We start from the raw sequence: 22,898 nt of genomic DNA on the forward strand, positions 1-22,898 counted from the left end.
GACTGCATGGTGGTGGGAACTCTGGCAGGGCAGCTATGCAACTAGGTGCTATTTTTAAACACATCTACAATCTGTCAAGGCCTGCTCCATAGGGACATGCCATCATCAGTTTCCATAAGCCATGGAATTTAACCTGGGACAAATCTTGTGATGTGATGGAAAACAGCTGGACTGAGCTGCACCCCCAGACAGGAGTAGCTCCCTCTCAAATATTTATAAAGGCCATTGTTTTGTGCTAACAGATGTTGTGGTTCTTTTTTGCTGTTAAGAATCACTCTAAAAACTGTGAGTTCCGTTGCGAAAAGAGCTGCAGACTCTCTCTCGCTCTCATGTGAGTAAAGCTGTCCTCTGCCATCCTCCATTTGTGCAGCCTCAGAAAAATACATTTCATATAATAATTCATATACATAATGGTAAAATAAATGTATATATTTCAGGGATTATTTTTGGGTATAAAATCTTCAACAAAGATCTGTCTATAGAAACTTCCACTGTAACTAGTTACTCCTTGACATCCACACCTACTTTAGAAGGACAATTGCAGTTTAAAAGACCCCGCTGACCTTGGACATCATTAGTTCCCCCCCCCCTTACCTTCTGGGAGAAGGTACATACTGATTCAAATACACCGATATACAAAACAATCAACACACACAATATGCACTGTCACTGCACGTCCTCAGAGGATTTATATTGTTATGTGTATTTATGCCTTTTCTTTGTCCATGTATATAGCTATTTGGCTGTTCTTACATTCTGTTTATATTTTAGTTGTCATAACTTTATAATTGTGTTTTTTATAATTGTTCACTTGTAATCCAGAAGAACTGCTATTTGTAAACGCATCATCTACAATCTGTTAAGGCTTCTCCATAGGGACTAGCCATCAGCAGTCTCCTCAAGCCATTTAATTTAACCTGGGACAAATCTCAAGATGTGATGGAAAACAGCTGGACTGAGGTGCACCCCAGACAAGAGTAGCTCTCTCTCAAATATTTATAAAGGCCATTGGTTTGTGCTAACAGATATGTCTATTGAAAATTCCACTAACTTGTTCTTAAAATGTTTAATTGCTGGAAAGAAAACTAAAACAAAGAGTTGTCTCTAATAAGTTAGTTATTTAAAATCGAATCTATAACCAGTATGTACGGTGTAAATTATACTGTTTAGTGATTACATTTGCTAATAAAAATAGTTGTTATTTCCATATACATGGAAATAATTTGGGGTATTGATACACATCATCAATGCACGTAATCTATAACCAGTATGTAAGGTGTAAATCATACTATTAGTCAAATTAATGTATTGCTTTAATGAAAAACAATTTGTTTATTATATTTGGCAAATAATGAAACACTTCCACATTTGTTACATTTAGGCACACAAACATTGAAACAACAATTTGCTCATACATTTTATAGTCCTGACACAAAATCTATGAGTTACCAGCATAAAAAGATGAATAATATGGAGAATCGAAAGACAAAGCAATTTCAAATCATCCTTTACTGGTGAGGACGATTATCGGATTTCCCAACGTTTCTACTTATAATTCAATTAGAGCATTGTGGAACTGCAGAATATTTACTTTGGCAGGATTTGTGTTTAGAAGTTATTACAAAAGGTCCACTAAAATAAAGTGAGTAAATATCATATTGAGTCTGTGCTTGTCTGCTTAAAAATATTATATATAAGTCAAGGCTCAACATTATTTTTGGAAGGAGGCAAAAATGAAATCATGCACCCATTACAAAAAAGCATACACATTTAAACTATAGGACAACAAATAACAACTATTATTCCATGTTCAAGTTCAAAGGTAATTTTTGGATTAATGAGTGAAAGTTAAAGGCTAACATAGGCCATCTTGTTAATAAGGATTGTACCAACCAGGATACAACTGTTTAGGTTCTTTATGTTGCTATAAGGTCTTCTGGCAACAAGCCTACCAACCATTCTGACTACTAATGTAGCCTTACCCATTATTTCTTAATTTTGGGTTATTGACACACACCATGAATGCATTGAATCGATTTAATTAATCCATTAAAAATATTGATTGAATTTGTGTTCTATATAGGGTAATCATTGATACACAAAATGCAAAAAAAGCATTTACCATTGAACTTAAAAGTAAAATATTTATTATACTGCAAAGAAAAACAATTATCTTATAAATAGAACAGCACACGATTTTTTATCACAAATTGTTTTTTAAATAATGACTGAAGCACAAAATCAAAAGAATACACCAACATAAAACACAAAAAAATCAACCAACCTGTGTTTCCTGACCACCAACCAAGTGAAAAGTGCAATTTTAATTTTTGTAGCTTTTCAGTATTGTAAGAGCCTAACACAACAATTTCAGCATCTCAATGTATATGGTATTTGCCCAGTAAGAGCAGAGCATCCATTTCATATATTGTAATCATAATTTTGGAGTACACAAGGAGTAATTCTAATATGAAGTAAGGATTCAGTAAGTAAGTGACATACACCACTGTTAAAAACTTGAATAGGTTCCCAAATAAGGTGTATAGCTTTTTAAGTATATCGACAGAAGCAGAACTGAAAATGCTAAGAATGCCATCATTTCACAATCATAATGAAATTGTGGGGTGAAGAATCCAAGCGTAGACACTCCTGCCATGGCTGGTTGTTATGGTGATGGAACAGATACCTCCAGAAGGCGGTTGTTTTTACGCTTGCACAAGACATTGTTGCCATTTTTTGGGGCACCCAGTATGAATTTAACACATACTTTGTCCTGCTTAAATTGTACAAGAAACCTAAAAGAAAAGAAGAGAAGTTACATACATTTTTTAAGCTAGACAAAAACCAAGAGAACCAAAAATGTTGTACACTGACTCGTCTGTAATATTGATATTGATCTGATTCCTGTCAGTTGAAGCTGCAGCAGTCCGATGAAGTTTGGTTATGATCTCAACAAGTCGGTTGCTGCTCAACAAGAAGTCACCTTTAGCTGCTGATGTGGTACCCTACAGATAGATTACAATTAGCTTTGTACCAACACCACTGTTTGTGTCAAAAGTATGATTTAAAGACAAAGTAATACAAATAATATTTGATATACATGTTAAGTGTTAAGATCAATTCCTTAAGCAATGCATTTATTGTTAACAAGCCAAATTAATTTTATCTCTTCAAAACATGGATACTTTTCAGGAATCTTTTTTTCCTCCACCATTCTCTCTCATACCTCTTTGAGCCTAAGGGCGAAGAAGCCATCGTTCTGAGTGCTAACAAAAACACTGCTGAGATCTGGCAGCGGTACACTGGCCTTTAAATGGCCTGTCTTCTGATCAGCCAGAACAAAGTTGTTCTTGGTCAAGAGGAAAATTCTTGGAGCTTCCTAAAATGTGAACCAGTAAATTTGCAATTGTAAAATAAAAAGATAAAAACAGACATAGACCTACAATTCTTCCTGCATAGATATTGTTTCTTCTCACCTTGCCATTGGAACGATTGATTTTACTGACCACATCTGCAAGAAGCACTTTATCCTCTACTAAGCTCTTTAGCTTCTGGTACTTGGGGTTTTTAGATAACTCCACATAGTCTCCTTTAAAAGGCTGCCCCACGCTGCAAAGCAGAAAGAAATATATGAATGTAATTTTACAGAATGGAAATGTTCATGCTGCTTGTTCTCAAACATTCGAACAATGAGCAGCACTCGTTGGAATACCTTAACAGCAACAACTCCAGATATATGTGGCAGGGGATAAAAACTTGCACTGGCTATAAGGACAGCAACACAGCCACAGACACCACTGAGAGGACACTGCCAGACACTCTAAACACATTCTTTGCTTGTTTTAAATCCCGGAATGAAGAGATGACAACCCCATACAACTGCAGCAACACCAAGTAAGATCCACCCTTCGCACGATCAATCAGAGAAAAGCAGCTGGTCCAGGTGGAGTCAAAGGAAGAATCATGAAGACCTGCGCAGACAAGCTTTCAGGGAAATTCACCACCATTTTAATCTCTCGCTTCTACAATCCATCGTCCCTACCTGCCTGAAGTCTGCTATAATATTCTAATTCCGAAAAAAGCACAGTGAACTGCCTTAATGACTATCGAACTGTCGCCTTAACCCCCTTCATTACTAAAAATTTTGAGAGGCTCATTCTCTCTCATATTTAATCTGCCATCCCTGCTGACCTTGAGAAACATCAATTTGCATATCAAGCAAACAGATCAACAGAGGATGCCGTCATCACAGCTCTCCACTCAGCGCTCACTTACCTGGACAGGGGATACACCTGCTCTATGTAAGAATGTTTATTCGTGGATTTCATTTCAGCCTTCAAAACAGTTGTTCCCCATAAACTGTCTCAAAAGCTAAACAGCCTAGGCTTAGGCAGCTCTCTGTGGACATGAATACTGGACTTTCTGAGCAAAAGACCCCAGAACGTCAGGATGGGAAACCTCACATCATCCACTCTCATCCCGAGTGTGTTCTCAGTTCTCTACTCACCAGTGACTGCTCCCCCAAGCACCATTTTCAACTTTCCTTAGCATACCACCATAGAAGGGCTGATATCAGAGAACAGTGAAACAGCGAGATGAAGATGATTATGTGAGATGAAGCATTTCACATAATGGTGCTCATACAATAATCTGGACATAAACATCAGCAAAACCAAGGAAATTACTATGAACTATGCACAGAGCACTCTGCCCTCTGAATACATGGAGAGGAGGTAGAGAGCATTAAATTACTCGGCCTGCACATCTCGGTTGACCTCACCTGGTCCACACATTCCTACCAGCAGGTGGGGAAAGCACAACAAAGACTTTTTGAAAAACACTCGCCTACCTCAAAACCTGCTGGCCAACTTCTATCCCTCCGCTATAGAGAGCCTGTTCACTTACTGCTGCACGGTTTGGTACTCCAGCTGTACAGAAGAGAATAGGAAGGACCTGCGGAGGGTAGTGAGGGCAGCTGAGCGTATGATTGGTATGTCACTGCACATACTCCACGACATCCACACTGGCCGACTTCAGAAGGCGGCCAACTGCATTTCAAAAGATGACTGCCCCATCCTCATGCCAGACAGGCACGATACCTGTGTCAAATGTCTAGGTCTCCAGCATGCTGAAGTAGAGTTCATGGTTACGCTATTGCAGTCACGGTGGCTGTGTGCCCTTTGGACACGGCCACAACATTGTTTGCTTCCTGCTCGACAGTGGCTAACAAGCCGGCTGCGGCAGCAAGCAGCGGTGGCGATATGGGAGTTCCGGTTAGCGAAAATCCGTCAAAGCCCCGTCCGGCTCACCGAACCTGTCTGCTATGGTCTCCTTCTCAGGGCCTGGTGCCCACTTGGTCTCCAGGAGAGCTTCCTTTTCCCTGGGTGCCCACAGCATGCAAAAGCCACAACTCGACGTTGCCACGCACTCTCCACGCAACGGTGCGTCTGGCAGCGAAGCCTCAAGGCAGGTAAGTCAGCAGACCCGCTCGCCCCCCATGAAGTGGATCTCCCCGCAAGTTTCTCTGTCACAATGTCTGGGGGCCTGGTCCGAGCCCTCCAGGATTTCTCGGTGTCTACTAAGGACGATCCGTCTCAGCCATGCGATCCGGTTTGCCAGGCACCTGCCTAAGTCTCGGGACATTCTCTAACCCCAGCAGAGGAGAGATCGCTCCCGTGCTTCGGCCCGAGGATGCCACCCTTCTGGAGAAGTGGGCAATCGAACACGTCCCTCTGGCCAAGATGTCTTGGGGTGACAACCCCGATTTTATCGTACCCTAGTAAGGTGGGGGGTGCGCCCCATCCTGCGAAGTTGATGCAGAAGCGCATCCTGGAGTTTGTCCAACACCAGGATTGGTTAGTTGTTATCGACCCGAAGTGATTGGTTAGTGGTTATCGACCCGAAGAACGCATTCTTAAATTTCTCGATTCTCCCCCGGGGAGTTTGCCCTCAAGGGTCAAGCATACTAGTACAGCCTCCTCCAGGTCTGGCCCTGCCTTTACGAAGTCTCTTCAACTATTTTGATGACTGATCTATCTTGGCTCACTCGCAGGATTGGTTGCCTACACACAGGTACCTCGACCGATTGGGGCCATGAGTCAACCAGGACAAGAGCATGCTCTCCTCTGTCGGAGCACCTCCTATACCGGTATGGAACTAGACTCTGTTACCATGCAGCATGCCTCACTGACCCTCGTCGGGCAACAGTCAGCGGTACCCCTGAAACACTCAGAGGCTCCTGGGGCATATGGGGTCCTCGTCGGCAGCCATGCCACTCGATACATACGAGACCTCTTCAGCATTGGCTTCAGAGTCTTGTTCCCTGGAGAGTGTGGCACAAGCTGTGTTCCCATCTGGGCTAGTGCTCCACACGTAGTGACTCCCCTCCTTGGGTAGTCCAGTCTGACGTGTTCTCACTCTTGGTTCCCCTATCGGCAAACCTGTGACCTACCCTCAGTGGACTCCACGGCTTCTGTGCACCCTTGGTTGGGGCCCCCGCACTTCTACTCCCATGAGTTCTCACCCCTGGTGAGACCATGTAGGTATTGCATGTATTATCTACCATTGCCAGATGTGGTCCCAGAGCGTCCCTCCCCCCCCTCAGGTGAGGGGGTAGCGCTTCCCAGTGCTCCTTACAGTGTCGGGCAGTCTACTTGACTCTAGAGTAGCAAGGCCATCGCCTGTATGGCCTGTAGTAAAAACCTCTCATCGTGGTCACACGAATTGATGCCTTACTACACCAGTGTCGTTCCACTGGAAATCATGATGCAGCACAGCACTGTGGCGTTTTCGAGAAGAACCCCATCCAGTCAGTCTCGACAGAACGTCAAGAGACTGACAGAAAGGGAACGTCTCAGTTACGAATGTAACCTCGGTTCCCTGATGGAGGGAACGAAACGTTGTGTCCATCATGCCACAGGCGCTGTGCCGGCCCGTTGCAGCTAACGAGGGTGCCTCTCAAGTTTCTCAGCCCAAAACGGTGAATGAATGGGCAGGCCATCTTCCCTTTTATGTACGGGGCGGAGTCTGGTGTGCCATCCCAATCGCCAAGTTCATTGGCCTTCCAAAGTATAATCGCTGAAAAACAGTTTCTTCCCCCAGGCAGTTAAACTAAACTGTGCAAAAACCCTCCCCTACTATATTACTCCGCTCACTCTGCAGGAAGCATCACTTTCTGTCTGCTGAGAGCACGTTGCTTAAGCCGGAGCACTTTCACATTTAATACTTCGTTTTATTCTTGTTATATTTTAAAGATTTGTGTTTTCATTGTTATTCGCTTATCCTTAAGTATATCACATACAAAAATCGTTGTCAAACGCACTGATAAATTATTTTTAGCGGATCATTACCAGCCTGCTTACTGTTTAACTCACTGTTCTCATTATAACATTACTAATGTCTAATGCTTCAGACGTGTTTGCACATTTGAGTGCAGATGAGGAAACGTTCGCACTTCAGTCAGAATTGGAGGCTGTGGAGAAGGATTCATCTGTCGTGCTGCACGCTGGGGTGAAAGACGTCAGGATGCGGCAGTCGGAGATCGTGAAGAGGGACTTCAGGAGACTGATCGAGACAGTACGCAACGCCCACGGCGAGGATCATCGTATCAGGGTCTCACCGAACTGGGAATGAAAAGTTAAGTAGACTATTTTCGCTTAATCAATGGATGATGACATGGTGTATTGAACAGTACCTGCTATTTGTTAATAATTTTGATCTGTTCTGGGAACGACCTAGGCTCTTCTGTCCCGATTGCCTGCACCCAAGCAGCATCGGAGTGGATCTCCTGTCTGACAACATCTCAAATGCGCTACGCACCGGTTGACTACATCTCTGTTAAGTCAAAACTTTAACCATAGTCTGTGTTCCTGTGTTTCCAACTTTATAGAGACCGTATCTGTCCCCCGAATAATACTACAAAATAATAATTTTGGCAAAAGTCAGATAAAAAAAACGATCGTGATTAAACCTGAAGACAATGTAATAAACAACCAAAACAAATTCATAAAGTTCAGCCTACTTAATATTAGATCACTAGATTCTAAGACAGTTATTGTAAATGACATTATCACGGACAACAGTTTTGATATACTTTGTTTTACCAAAACCTGGCTTAAACCAAATTATTACTTGGGTCTAAATGAGTGTACCCCACCAAGCTACTGTTATATGAATGAGCCACGTCCCGTGTTGCAACAATCTTAAGAGACTTTCATACTGTAACTAGAGCATAAATGTAAATAATTTGAAAAGTGCTTGCGTTTAACATAATTGTTCAAAACAAAAGTAAAAAAAACATTGCTTTCTTTTACATTGGCTACTGTGTATAGACCCCCTGGTCCCTACACTGATTTTCTGAAAGAGTTCGCAGACTTCTTATCGGACCAATTGGTTAACGTTGATAAAGTACAAATTGTCTGAGATTTTAATATCCACCTAGATAGCGTGGATAACGATGCATTAGCAGTGGCGTTTACAGAACTACTACACTCTTTTGGAGTTATACAACACATCAAAGGACCCACTCATCGATTTAAACATACACTATACTTGATTATATCTCTCGGAGCCGATCTAACCAATATGGATATTATACCTCAAAGCTTATAACATGTACACTGCGCACTGCAGGAATCAGCAGTTTTATTTGTTATCGACATGGTAGAAAAATTACCTCAACTACTAAAGATAGTTTCGCAAAGAGCTTGCCAGATCTGACTCCTTTAATAACCATACCAATAAATACAGAATCGCACGATGACATAACCAGCAAATTGGGCATTATTTTCTCTAATACATTAGAAGCTGTCGCACCGATAAAGTAAAAAAGATTAATAAGAAAAATATAGCACGATGGTACAAAAGCACTAAACGCACCCTTAAAAGAGAAACACATAAACTGGAGCGAGTGGAAAGAGAGTGCAAACTGTTATAAAAAGGCACTAAAAGCAGCAAAGGCTGAGCACCTCTGTTAGCTCATAGAAACTAACAAAAACAATCCAAGGATTTTATTTAGCACAGTTGCTAAATTAACAAATAAACAGACATCACCTGACCTGGTTATTACGCCGCACCTTGGTAGCAATGAATTCATAAATTTTTTTTACTGAGAAAATCGAAAACATAGGAGACGAAATAGTAAAAACTCAACCTCCAACTCTGTCCTATGAATTGGTACCAACCTTCGCCCCAAAAGAAAGGCTGTGGAAAAGTGTTTTTCACCTATAAAACAGGAAGATTTAATTAAACTTATTGCTACATATAAACCTACAACTTGCTTATTAGACCCCATACCAACTAAATTATTAAAAGAGTTAATACCCGTTGCAATTGAGCCCATTTATAACATTATCAACTCGTCAATTAATCTAGGCCATGTCCCAGGACTCTTTAAGATTGCCGTCATTAAGCCTCTTATCAAGAAACCAAACTTGGACCCCAATGAACTAGGAAACTATAGACAGATTTCAAATCTCCCTTACCTGTCAAAAATACTAGAAGTAGTGTCCACTCAGTTGTGCTCTTTCTTACAGAATAATGACATACATGAAAAATTTCAGTCAGGCTTTAGATCGCACCATAGTACTGAAACTGCGCTCGTTAAAATTACAAATGACCTGCTTATAGAATCAGATAAGTTAACAGTTAACATCTCACTCCTAGTCCTGTTTGACCTTAGTGCTGCGTTCGATACTGTAGACCATAACATACTTCTAGATCGCTTACACAATTATACATATTGAGGGACAGGCACTACAATGGTTCAGATCTTACTTATCAGACAGACATCAATTTGTACATTTAAATGGGGAATCATCAAAACTAATGCAAGTAAATTACCTACGGGGATCGGTTCTAAGACCCTTGCTATTCTCCATATACATGCTGCCCCTTGGAAACATTATTAAAAAACATGGAATCAGCTTCCACTGCTATGCAGATGAAACTCAGCTATATATCTCATTAAGACCAGATGATTACTCCCAGCTATCCAAAGTGGCAGAGTGCATCGAAGATATAAAACATTGGATAACTTGTAGTTTCCTTCTTTTAAATTCTAATAAAACAGAAATATTACTTATCGGACCAAAGACACGTGGACCAAATATTTCGGATTATAAACTGCAAGTTGAAGGATGTACTGTTACTCCAACAAATACAGTAAAAGATCTAGGCGCTATATTAGACAGCAACCTGTCATTTCGAAAATCACATATATGTCACAAAAACAGACTTTTTCCACCTTGTTTGGCAACATCTCCACCATGTTGGCAAATTACGAAAAATTCTATGTGTTGCTGACGCAGAGAAGCTTATTCATGCATTTGTGACCTCAAGACTTGACTACTCTAATGCCCTACTTAGTGGTTGTCCTGCATCATCAATAAACAAACTACAGTTAGTTCAGAATGCAGCTGCCAGAGTTGTAACCAGGTCCAGAAAATACGATCACATAACCCCAATGTCATCAACCCCTCACTGGTTACCCATTAAGTATAGTATTGATTTTAAAGTTATATTAATCACTTATAAAGCCTCAAACGGTTTAGCCCCTACTTACCTAACAGAGCTTCTATCACACTACAACCCATCACACTCTCTAAGATCTCAAAACTCATGGACTTTTGATAACACCTAGAAAAACTAAATCCACCAAAGGGGGTCAAGCGTTCTCATACGTAGCACCTAAACTCTGGAATAGCCTTCCCGACACTGTTCGAGGATCAGACACACTCGCCGAATTTAAATCTAGATTAAAGACACATCGATTCAGCCAAGCATTCACTTAATGCAAAATATGCTAAATAAACCACCAGGAGTTTTTAGATATTTTTACTAGAATAATTGAACTTGTTAAATAAACACCATGTAGGCTACTGTGTTTTAGCTTTTTTGTGTTTTTAGTTTTATCTTATTTTTCCCTGTAAAGCTGCTTTGGAACAATGCACATTGTGAAAAGTGCAGTATAAATAAAATGTTATTTAATTGAATTGAACTTTTACTTTACCTTCACTGTCACTGCACTACCTCAGAAGGTCTATATTTGAAATGTTTGTGTGTATTTATGTCTTTGTCTATGTGTATAGGTCTTTGTCTATGTGTATAGGTCTTTGGCTGTTCTTACATTTAACTGTATATATTTTATTTCTTTTAACTTTATAATTGTGTTTTTATGATTTTTCACCTGTCACCTTATCCTTTACACAGGGATCAATAAGTCTACTCAACCACAGGGATCAATAAGTCTACTCAACCACAAGGCAGACCTGAGTAGGAAGAAAAGAACAGCAGGCAGGAGATTAAGTGATGATTGAAAAATAAATCAGCTCAGTTATTGATTTCTCAGTTGTGTTTTCCACTGTGAAATTACTAATTACATTAAATAACATTGTCCTGTGAAAACCTTGAGATTGAGACGTTCCCTTATCTGTACTTGGAAGACAATAGAAACACAATAAAATTAAACAACAATCATGAGAGAAATGTAGAATTATATAATTCGAATGAAATGATTTTATAATTAAAATCATTAAAACAATGCTATAGAGAAACTCTGATCCTCATATCCTTACACAGTATGTGTTCTTTTTAGGGATTGCCAGTAAAAATCACTATCAAACGATTTTGTAGGAACAGCCTGCCTAACATATTTTCTGCTTCAAAAGAAAAAAGGAAAATCATACTGGGCATTTTGCGGAACTTTTCATACCTGTTCGGATACAAAGCTTTTTTGTCTTTGAAGAGCTCACTTGCTTCAAGCTTCTCCTCATAGGTAGCCTTCTTTTCCTCTGTGAACAGGCAGCGATATTTATTGCACTAGTTAAAGGACAAAACAAGAAAGAATATCACGTTTCAATTACAATTATTGTCAAATATTACAGGAAAATATTTAGCTTAGAAGTGTATTTAGTGGAACATAATGCAGATGACAGAACTGACCCTCCACAAATGAAACATTCCCCTGATCTCTTGATGCGTCTTATCTAAGAAACCATATGGGTTAGCTGGCCAGCTCATATCGACGGGTGACATAGAGGGCATCATCTTCTTCAAGCCCAAGAAGTACTTCTGCAACTACAAACAAAAAATTTTTAACTCTCTTTTCCCCCTAGTATGGGAGAACAAAACATATGAAAATTATTTCTAGGGGCATTGCACCAGCTAATTCTGCCACTAGTCAATGGATACGCTACTTCAGCTGTGCATACTGTACAGGGCAACAACAGAAAGAAAAGTGTTACTTTCTAAGGTCCATTGACCTTTGAATAGAAGCTACTGTAAAACATGTACAGTTAAACGTTTATAAACGTTATAAACATGAATGTTAATGAAAGTTATAAACAAACTGTGATGGCGCTGTAGACATCAAGTTATCGAAGTTTTAATTGTTCAAACCCAAGCCAAAATTCTTGTGGACCATCCTAAAACTACTCATCCAGATATAGAAACGCTAAATATTTTCAGTAACAAACAATATGTCAATGCAATGCATGTGGAGAGTCATTTAAGAGATGTAAAAAACTAACCAAAACTATCCAACTAGTAAAAATGTATATATATATATATATATACAATATCTGAAATCTGACAAATTTTTCTACATCTGCAGAGTTTACATTCAACTTCATTAAAAAAAATTGCCAACAGGTTTCTTACAATTCTCTGGATGGTGAAATCATAGATCTTCTTGCCAGCATTAGCTTTGAAGAACTTCCTGTATTCCCGACGAACCTGAAAAAAAAACAGATGGCACAATAAATCACTTCTTCTTTGTTAACAACAGGAAGTGCACAGGACATGGTCAGGACAGTTGGTTTGTGACGAAATGGGACCTAATATACACGCTAAGCAAGCAAGGACAGGGAGAACTGAGGCTGGTAATAGAAACATGAATGAAACACAAAGTTATAGAGTTATCTTTGAACATGAACAGTTTGATGTCCTTAAAACATTTTCATGCTGAAGTCATAAAAGAGTGGAACAATCACAACATGAAGGTTCTATAAACAACAAATGTCTTAAACAACAACTGTAGGTGTACAGACAATAAATGTTGTTTCAGATTGTTCAGATGCCTGGGCTAAGCTCTGCATATTCACTGAACCTGGATCTGCCCCTGACAGTAAGAAAATTGAATCATTAGGTAGCCTGTGCAGTGTGAAGTGTTTGTGGTGTCAGCAGTTTTTTCAGTTTCAGTCCAGAATTTAGAAGGTAAGGCATTCGTCTCTTAATGACTCAGTCAATGCTTTTAACAGAGCTGGATTATGAGAGCAGATTTGTTTCTGTTGTATTGACTTAAACTCATATTTAAAACTATAACACTAATACGTGGATGTAGCCTGTGGAATTGCTCAGAGCATAGCAGGTGGTTAGGTGACACTCAGAGGCTGCCTATTTGCATTCTTTATACTCATCCCCAAATGAGTCTAACACTTGCAGTGGTTGCAGTGGTTGGAAGATACCTTTAATCCCAACCAGAAGGCCCAAATGACAGCGATGGCGTGTTTACGCCTGGATTCCTCCTTTAAACGTTTCCGCTCTCTACGTGCCTGTAAAAAGGGAGGGAAGAAAGAGGAGGAGAAAACTTGACCTTAAATTAATGTAGAGGAGAGGAAATAATTTGATACGGCGCAGTGTGAAGCAGAATAATGCCAGTTCCATGGAGTGGTCCACATCACAGTAGGTGAATTTTGACACAGCTTGTGAGCGAATGACATTGTCAAGGTTTTTCCTGTGAAGAATGTATCTTCTCATTATGTCAGAGAAAAATAGATGAGAACAAGGAAAAACTATCAAGAACAGGAGAGTACAACTGAAATGTTACTAGTGAACACCACACAAACACACTAGAAAACAAGCCACATCGTCCAAAAGAAAACCAGAAACACTCAAATGAGGCACGATGGGAACAAGCAAAGAGATGTTCACATTTGTTTGCAGATGAAATGAGATCAATGTTTTAATGTGACATAAATTGAACACTTCCCATTGAAGACATTTTAATTGTGTCCTGAATCCATGATTTGGGTATTTTATTAGTCCATTAAATTTTGTATTCAATTATGAGGAACACATTATTTATTATTTTTTTTTCATATTTTAAATTTTATGGATTTAGTATATACTCTGTAATCACTCTGATTCAGTGAATGAGAAGCTTTGTTAAATCGATCACTTGTTTGTATTACTGTTTTTATTATAATTTGGATTGTTCCTTTACACTCTTATCTATTATCTATCCGATGGAGACTTTAATTTTGAAAGGCGGCTTGGCGGAAGTGCACGGTATCTGCGCTCGCACGGAAATCAAAAAGGGACACGAGAGAGCGCATTGAGACAGTTCACGGAGTTCATTTGAAGGATTAAGGACACTTTAAAGCACATTAAGTCGCTGTTTGTTATTTTATTTGCAGTATTTTGTTTGATTTTTACCTTTTGTTTAACACCTGGTTGGAAAGGAGAACAAGGTAGTTTAAAATATATACACACAATTCATGGTGTCACTATGAAGTTTTTATGTTTTGTTTCTGATTACCAGTAACTTTTTGTTCCCTTAGTTTAATGTTAGTATTAATTAACAAATTTTGTTGCTGTTTAATACAATGTATGTTTATATGTCATTCTAGCTCTTAAGGTGTTGTGCAGTTAAGGGCAATAAAAACAAAGGAAGACAGTAGAACATCAGTGCATGAGTTCAATCCTTTATGCTTCAACCGGGCTGTTACAGTAAGAGCTTGATCCCATTGTTCATTTGCTAATATAAACGATGACTGAACAAGAATTAAATTTGTGCACTCCTGTGAAAGATATTGAAGTATTAAAGTTTGTACAAAACAAAAATACAAATGAAGTTATGGAAGATCAATCTGAAGTTGTAAAGAGAGATGAAGTACGTCGCTCTGTTCGTGAACGAATCCCAACAGAAAGGATGCTTGCATATCATAGAGAGGAGTCAGAAAAGGCAGAAAGAAAGCTTTGGCAAACATATGAAAAATGGAAAGCTGAGGCCCGAAAGGCGAGAGAGCAGCTGAAAACAGACATTCCTGAAAGTCAGCTAGCATCACTAATAGACACATTGGAAAAGGAAAGGGATGATGTGATGAATGCGTACATAAGAGCTCGAAGTCATACTACTCCGCCCGCTGATACAAGAAGAAGAATTGATGCTTGCGATGCCGTGACAAAGGATATTGTAAAGATTGCTTATGAGAGGATATCAGGTGTGGATGGAGACTTTGACAGCGAGAGAGTGAGAGGGCATCTTCGTGAATTGCTTGATAGAGAGTATGCTCGTTCTATCTACGGTTCTACAGTCTCACGTATCAGCTCCGAGTCAAGCACACCCATAAGTCAACCTTCACGGAACTCCGTCCTAATGGCAAAACGAATAGAAGCAGCAGCAGAGCTTGCAGCAAAAGAAGCACAATATGCAACAGTAATGGAAGAAAAGGAACAAAGGGAAAATATACGACTTCTAGAAGAGAAACAAAGGAAAGAACTTGATGCTCAAAGGAGTGAGTTTGAAAAATTACAAGCTACAAGAGAGGTAAGATCAGCGAGAGCAAGACTAGAAGTGTATGATCAGGAAGAAGCCGGGTACTCTGCTAACCAGAACGATGAGCTACACAAACCTGTATCGTTCTCAGTAAAGCCAACACTCCATGATAGGTTATCGTCGCCAACTCCAAATGCTGATGTGTCATATCTTGCGCAGGCTGTCCAAGACAGTATAACGTTAAACAGACTGCCCGTGCCAGAGCCTACAGTGTTCAAGGGCGACCCCATTCACTTTATAGAGTGGAAGGCTTCATTCCGATCACTCATTGACAAGAAACATATCTCCTCAGCAGATAAGTTATACTACTTGAAGAAGTATGTTGCTGGGTCTGCTCTGAAAACTCTAGAAGGCATGTTTTACAGAGACGATGAGGAAGCTTACAAGGATGCGTGGAAAAGACTTCACGATCGTTACGGGCAACCATTCATCATACAACGAGCATTTAGAGAGAAACTGGCAAGCTGGCCCAGAATCTAGCCCAAGGACTCTGAAGGACTCAGAAATTTCTCAGACTTCCTGAATTCATGTAGGGATGCTATGCCGCATGTGAAGGGATTGGAAATACTCAATGACTGCGAGGAGAATAGGAAACTTGTGAGCAAAGTTCCTGATTGGGCGGCTGCCCGCTGGAATCGTCAAGCCACGCAAATGCTGAGTGAGACGCAAGAATTTCCAACCTTTCATCATTTTGCCCATTTCATCTCCATTGAGGCTGAAGTAGCCTGCAACCCAGTCACTTCCTTTAATGCTCTTCATGCTTTTGAAACTTATAAGGAGAAACATAACCTTAACGTTAGTAAGAACAGGGCCAATGTCTTCTATACAAAGATAGTCACACAACATGAGAATCCAAAGCCCATGGGTAAAATCGTTAAACCATGTCTGTTCTGTCAAAGCAGTGAGCATCAAATTCATGATTGTTCAAAATTCTCTGCAAGATCTCTTGAAGAGCGAAGACAGTTTGTAAAGGATATGAAGCTGTGCTACGGATGTATGAAGCTCAGTCACAGTGCAAGAGAATGCCGCTCCAGGCATAGCTGTAACACGTGCAAGGGAAGACATCCTACTTGCTTGCACGATGACAGCTTCATTAGAAAGGTAAAGTCCTTCTCCGTTCAAGGCTCAGACAACACACACGAAGGAGTTGCCACAATGTCGCCGAGTGTAGAATCTGGATGTACACCTCCTAACACCTCAATGATTGTGCCAGTGTGGCTGTCTTCACAAAACAACCCATTTTCTGAGAAACTTGTTTATGCTCTGTTAGACACACAAAGCGACACAGTTTTTATTGAACATGCCATAAGTCAAATTCTAAAGGTTGATTCATGTCCAGTGACACTTAAACTCACTGCTATGGTTGGAAAGGATTCATTGATATCAAGTGAAAGAGTTTCCGGTCTTAGAGTTAGAGGCTTTAACTCTACAGAGTTTCTAGACCTTCCTACTGCTTACACTAAGGACTGTATTCCTGTAGATCGATCCCACATTCCTACCAGAGAGACCGCCAGGTGTTGGAACCATCTTGCTTCTCTGATAGACAGAATTCCCCCACTTCAAAATTGTGAGGTTGGTCTGTTAATAGGCTATAATTGTTCCAGAGCTTTAGCCCCCAGAGAAGTGATTCTTGGAAAAGACAATGAGCCCTATGCAGTTCGTACAGACCTCGGTTGGAGCATTGTGGGCCCTTCCTTGACACCTCATGAGTCTCAAAGCGGTGTTACCCTATGTCACAGAGTATCTATCAAGGAGATTCCTGCTGTAATGCCAATTGATGTGATCAGAGTGCTGGAGTCCGATTTCAAAGACACAGAAGAAAACACAAAAGTGGTGTCTCAAGAGGACATTATGTTCTTGAATAAACTGGAAGAAAACATCAGAATGAATCATGAAAGTCACCTGGAAATGCCTCTCCCATTCAAGAAAAGACCACATCTTCCAGATAATGAGCCTCTTGCTGTCATGAGACTTCAGCATCTAAAACGTAGATTAATGAAGGACCAGCAGTACAGGGAGCATTATGTTAAATTCATGGAAGAGGTAATAGAGAATGGTGATGCAGAAGGACTCATTGATGAAGGACGAGAGGGAGAAAAATGGTATATCCCCCATCACGGAGTGTATCACCCGAAGAAGCCAGGAAAATTACGAGTGGTTTTCGACTGCTCTGCCAAATACAAGGGAACCAGCTTGAACGATCATCTTCTTACAGGCCCTGACCTATTGAACGGCCTGATTGGCATTCTCTTGCGGTTCAGACAGTACCCTGTGGCATTCATGTGTGATATTGAGCGGATGTTCCACCAGTTCCACGTTGACAAAGCAGATCGTGATTACTTGTGATTTCTGTGGTGGAGAAACGGAGACTTTAACTCACAGCCCCAAACATTCCGCATGAGAGTTCATCTGTTTGGTGCATCATCGTCGCCCGGATGTGCTAACTATGGACTGAAGCATCTTGCAAGAAAAGGTGAGCATCTATATCCCCTGGCTTCTCAATTCATCCTGCAAGATTTCTACATGGATGATGGAGTCTCCAGCATTGAAACTGCAGAGAAGGCTATCAAGTTAGCTCAAGAAGCTTGCCAGCTTTGTGGGCTAGGAGGTTTAAGGCTGCATAAATCCGTATCCAATGAAAAGGCAGTTATGGAGACAATTCCACCCTCTGAGCGTGCTGTATATGTCACCGTTGTCGATCTCTCACTCACTGACGAGCCTTTAGAAAGAGCCTTGGGCATCTACTGGCATTTGGAACATGATTATTTCAAATTTCGTGTCATTGTTAAGGACCAGCAAGCAACCCGTAGAGGTATACTGTCTACTGTGGCCTCATTGTTCGACCCTTTAGGATTTCTTGCTCCATTCTTGCTCAAGGGAAAGACTATTCTTCAAGAAATGTGCCGAAATGGCATGGGCTGGGACGATCCCTTACCCGAAGGTTTGCAACCAGGATGGGAGCACTGGAAGAATGATCTTGTAAATCTGGAGAAGATTGCGGTCCCTCGTTGTATCGTGCCTGCTGGGTTTGGGAGGATCACGAAAAGAGAGATCCATCACTTTTCAGATGCCAGCATGAGAGGATATGGCCAGTGCTCATACCTTAGGCTCGAGAATGAGAAAAATGACATTCATTGTTCTTTGCTTATAGCAAAATCAAGAGTAGCCCCCCTTAAGGTCACAACAATCCCTCGTTTAGAGTTAACTGCTGCGGTCGTGTCAGTGGCTGTGAATGATATGCTAAAGGAAGAGATGAACCTGGCAGATGCAGATGTTTATTTCTGGACTGACTCTCAAGTAGTGTTAGGCTACATAAACAACGAAGCACGTCGCTTCCACACGTTTGTCGCAAATCGAGTACAGCGAATTCATCGCACTACAGCTCCTCGACAGTGGCGATACATTCCCTCAGATGAGAATCCAGCCGACTATGCATCACGAGGTCTGAATGTTAACGACCTTATCACTTCCCGCTGGTTCAGAGGACCAAAGATCTTGTGGGAAAGGCAAATACCTCCCCCTGTAGACGCTAACAAACAACTTCCACTTGGTGACCCAGAGGTCAGGAAGGCTCAGTCTCTAAACACGCAAACCGTTCAGTATTCTTGCATATCCAATAGTCTAATAAGGCTGTCCTCGTGGTCCAAAGTCATCCAAGCAGTTGCACGTTTACTTCGGCGTGTCAGAAAAGACAAGTCAAGCGACCACAGTACAGTGGCAGAACGTGAGGATGCTAAATGCATCATCGTCAAGGACTTACAGAGTCAGACCTATACAGAAGAGATCGCTTTACTTCGTAAGGGCAAACAGCTTCCACGCAGCAACAGGCTATACAATCTAGATGCCTTTGTCGACCATGGCGGAGTGCTTAAGGTGGAAGGAAGGCTCTGCAACGCTTCTGTTCCTAACTCTGTTAAATATCCAGCAATAATTCCAAAGGAACACCATCTCACAGAACTTCTTATCGCTGATTGTCATGACAAAACGGCACATCAAGGAAAGGGCTTGACTATAAATGAGATCAGATCAAGAGGATTTTGGATTACAGGAGTAAACAGGACTGTAGCCTCCTTTATACGACAGTGTGTGAGATGTCGCAAATTTCGCAGACCCACGGAAGAGCAAAAAATGGCAAACTTGCCCTCCGAGCGTATAGACCCATCCCCTCCATTCACGTACTGTGGGATGGATGTTTTTGGTCCATTCATCACCAGACAAGGACGTAAATCATACAAGCGCTATGGACTTCTCTTTACCTGTTTCTGTTGCAGAGCAATCCATATTGAGATGCTGGATGACATGTCCACAGATGCCTTTATTAATGGGCTGCGTTGTTTCATCGCTATTAGAGGAGCAGTCCATCAAATAAAGTGTGACCAAGGTAGTAATTTCATTGGAGCCAAGAATGAGCTCACCAAGGCCATAGACGAGATTGACATAAACCGTCTGGTAGCGTTCTTAGCAGCAAAACAATGTGATTTCACACCGGTGGAGTTTGGGAGAGACAGATTAGAACAGTGAGAAGTGTCCTTTGTTCCACTCTGTCCATGTCACCTGGAAGACTCGATGATTCTTCTCTGCGAACCTTCTTCTATGAGGCCATGGCCATCGTAAACAGCCGTCCGCTCACTGTAGACAATTTAAGTGATCCCTGCAGTCCTGAGCCCCTAACCCCCAATCATCTACTCACCCTGAAATCAACCCAAGCTCAACCACCCCCTGGCAAGTTTGTAAGAGAAGACATGTATGCTCGCAAGAGATGGCGCCATGTCCAATATTTAGCTGAGCAGTTTTGGGGACGGTGCCGCAAGGAGTATGTGTCTAATATTGCAACAAGACATCGCTGGCTTAAACCAAGAAGGAACATGCAGGTGGGAGATATAGTCTTGGAGAAGGCAACCGATCTGCCCAGGAATGAGTGGCGTTTGGCAGAAGTTATTGAGACTGTGGTTGACAAAGATGGCTTGGTGAGAAGAGTGAAGATACGCTTTGGAGACAAAAAACTGGGGAAGGATGGTAAACGTCTGAACAAACCCTCAGTAGTTGAGCGCACAGTGCAGAAACTAGTCCTGCTACTGGAGGCAGCCTGACTTTCTTGATGTATCCTTTGATTTAAGCAGTTCGTAGTAGAATTTGTATTCGTTTTAGTTTTACATCTAGCCTTAAACATTGACAGTTTACCTTGGGAATCATTTGTGACTAAGGTTTAAAATCTATAGTAACATATGATTGGTGGGAGTGTAAATAACCTGGATTGATGTAATTTTCTGTTATAATTTAATTCATATTAATATTACTGTTTTTATTATAATTTGGATTGTTCCTTTACACTCTTATCTATTATCTATCCGATGGAGACTTTAATTTTGAAAGGCGGATTGGCGGAAGTGCACGGTATCTGTGCTCGCACGGGAATCAAAAAGGGACACGAGAGAGCGCATGGAGACGGTTCACGGAATTCATTTGAAGGATTAAGGACACTTTAAAGCACATTAAGTCGCTGTTTGTTATTTTATTTGCAGTATTTTGTTTGATTTTTACCTTTTGTTTAACACCTGGTTGGAAAGGAGAACAAGGTAGTTTAAAATATATACACACAATTCATTGTGTCACTATGAAGTTATGATGTTTTGTTTCTGATTACCAGTAACTTTTTGTTCCCTTTGTTTAATGTTAGTATTAATTAACAAATTTTGTTGCTGTTTAATACAATGTATGTTTATATGTCATTCTAGCTCTTACGGTGTTGTGCAGTTAAGGGCAATAAAAACAAAGGAAGACAGTACAACATCAGTGCATGAGTTCAATCCTTTATGCTTCAACCGGGCTGTGCCAGCTGAGACAGCAGTATGTGCTTGCTTCATCAGTGGTCAAAGAAAGTATGCTTAAGGGATTGGATTAAATTCTGCCTGCCATGTGACACTGTCCTGCTCTGCTCTCTCTCTGCCCCACACCCCACCGATTCTCTGCCTCCTTATTTACTTAAATTCAATAGAATGTGAATAGTGCATACATGACAGATGAGATACGCTCTAGGAATATAGATCAATGGGATTATAGTCTACATTTGTTACATATTCAGTTGTGAGGCTGGTTAAGTGTTAATGATAAGATATCATTAACACACATAGCAAATACCTGTACCTTGGTTCCTTGCCAGCAGGCCCATATGACAAACACAGCCTGTTTACTGCGAGTTTTATGCTTTAAGCACTGTAGTTCTCCCCGGGCCTGTATAGCATAGTGATCATTTTTAGGGATAGTTAAAAAAATATGAGAGTGGAAAAGTGTTAAGAAAAGAGGTCAAAGGCACAAGAATGACCTTAAATGCTGAAACAGTGACAAATAAATCGGCCACATGTTCAGCAAGGACTGATTTAAAATACTAAGGCTAAGAAAACAGAGGAGCTGAAAAAAAGGATATTCAGAAGAGTTTTCAAGCAAAAAATTAATACATTAAATGACATAATCAAAAGTGTGCATCTAGCATGCGCACAACATGCATAGTTGTGAAGTAGATGTTGAAAATTAAGCTTGTGTTAGGAAAAAACAATGACACCAAATGTGTCAGCAAGAAAAAGTTGTTAACACTAAAACACTTTTATACAACACTATAAAACAACTTACAACACACAAGCAAGATCTCATTCTAAGCTTGGATGAGGCGAGGGCATGGGAAGTAACATTGTTTTAGCAGGCTTGTTAAATACCTTATTCCCAGCCAGGCTGCCCAAATGACAGACACAGCATGTTTATTCAGCACCTCCTCCTTTAGATGCTTCAGTTCCCAGCGAGGCTACGCAAGTTAACAAAGATTTCCGAGGTGAAGGCAGAAAAAGGATAGCAAAAGTTTAAGTGAGAAAGATGTGACTGGAAGGTGAAAGTTAGATAAGAAGCAGACATGAATCCTAGCAGACACTAGGAAGCGAATAAAAAGCTAAAGCAGTGCTGAAGCTGCACTTTTGTTCATTGGAAATCTAACCCCGAAATTAAAATTTGACCGTTCTTTGAATGTCTACTGGTAGATAGTAATGAGTGAAGGAGAAACTGGGTCGAGCACCTGAGTTCCATGCCAGTAAGCTGCAATAGTCGTAACAGCCTCTTCACAGTGTTTCTTGTATTTCAGCTCTCGCAGAATCTTCCGGGCCTAATAAAATGTCCACAGTTACAATCAAACAAGGATAGTAGTAGTGATGCAAATATTTAGTAAATTAGCTTAACCACTTAACTAATGTGTTAACAACATGTGAAATCAAAACCCACCTTCCATCCTCTAATGAAAGACTGAAACACCAAAGCAGAGCATCTGATTTTTTGGTACTTCTTTTGTTGCTACAATCAA

At 40.7% G+C, this 22,898-nt stretch overlaps 1 protein-coding gene across 4 annotated transcripts in view; it reads right to left on the reverse strand.

The window, feature by feature from the left end:
• Positions 1-1,296: 1,296 nt before the first annotated feature.
• Positions 1,297-22,898, reverse strand: part of myo1b (myosin IB) — a 175,516-nt gene continuing 153,914 nt past the window's right edge. For 2 of the 4 annotated variants that reach the window (XM_079463939.1, XM_079463938.1), the window contains exons 21-30: positions 22,820-22,888; positions 22,617-22,703; positions 13,464-13,550; positions 12,658-12,732; positions 11,941-12,075; positions 11,711-11,817; positions 3,477-3,609; positions 3,227-3,379; positions 2,875-3,005; positions 1,297-2,795 (exon numbers count right to left, since the gene is read on the reverse strand). In XM_079463939.1, coding sequence (XP_079320065.1) covers positions 2,666-2,795; positions 2,875-3,005; positions 3,227-3,379; positions 3,477-3,609; positions 11,711-11,817; positions 11,941-12,075; positions 12,658-12,732; positions 13,464-13,550; positions 22,617-22,703; positions 22,820-22,888 — 1,107 coding nt within the window. In that variant the 3' untranslated portion in view covers positions 1,297-2,665. The remainder of the gene's footprint in view (positions 2,796-2,874; positions 3,006-3,226; positions 3,380-3,476; positions 3,610-11,710; positions 11,818-11,940; positions 12,076-12,657; positions 12,733-13,463; positions 13,551-22,616; positions 22,704-22,819; positions 22,889-22,898) is intronic. The other 2 variants (XM_079463941.1, XM_079463940.1) reach the window with 1 other exon arrangement.

The sequence above is a fragment of the Barbatula barbatula genome, assembly GCF_947034865.1.
Source record: "Barbatula barbatula genome assembly, chromosome: 9".
Classification (NCBI taxonomy): domain Eukaryota; kingdom Metazoa; phylum Chordata; class Actinopteri; order Cypriniformes; family Nemacheilidae; genus Barbatula; species Barbatula barbatula.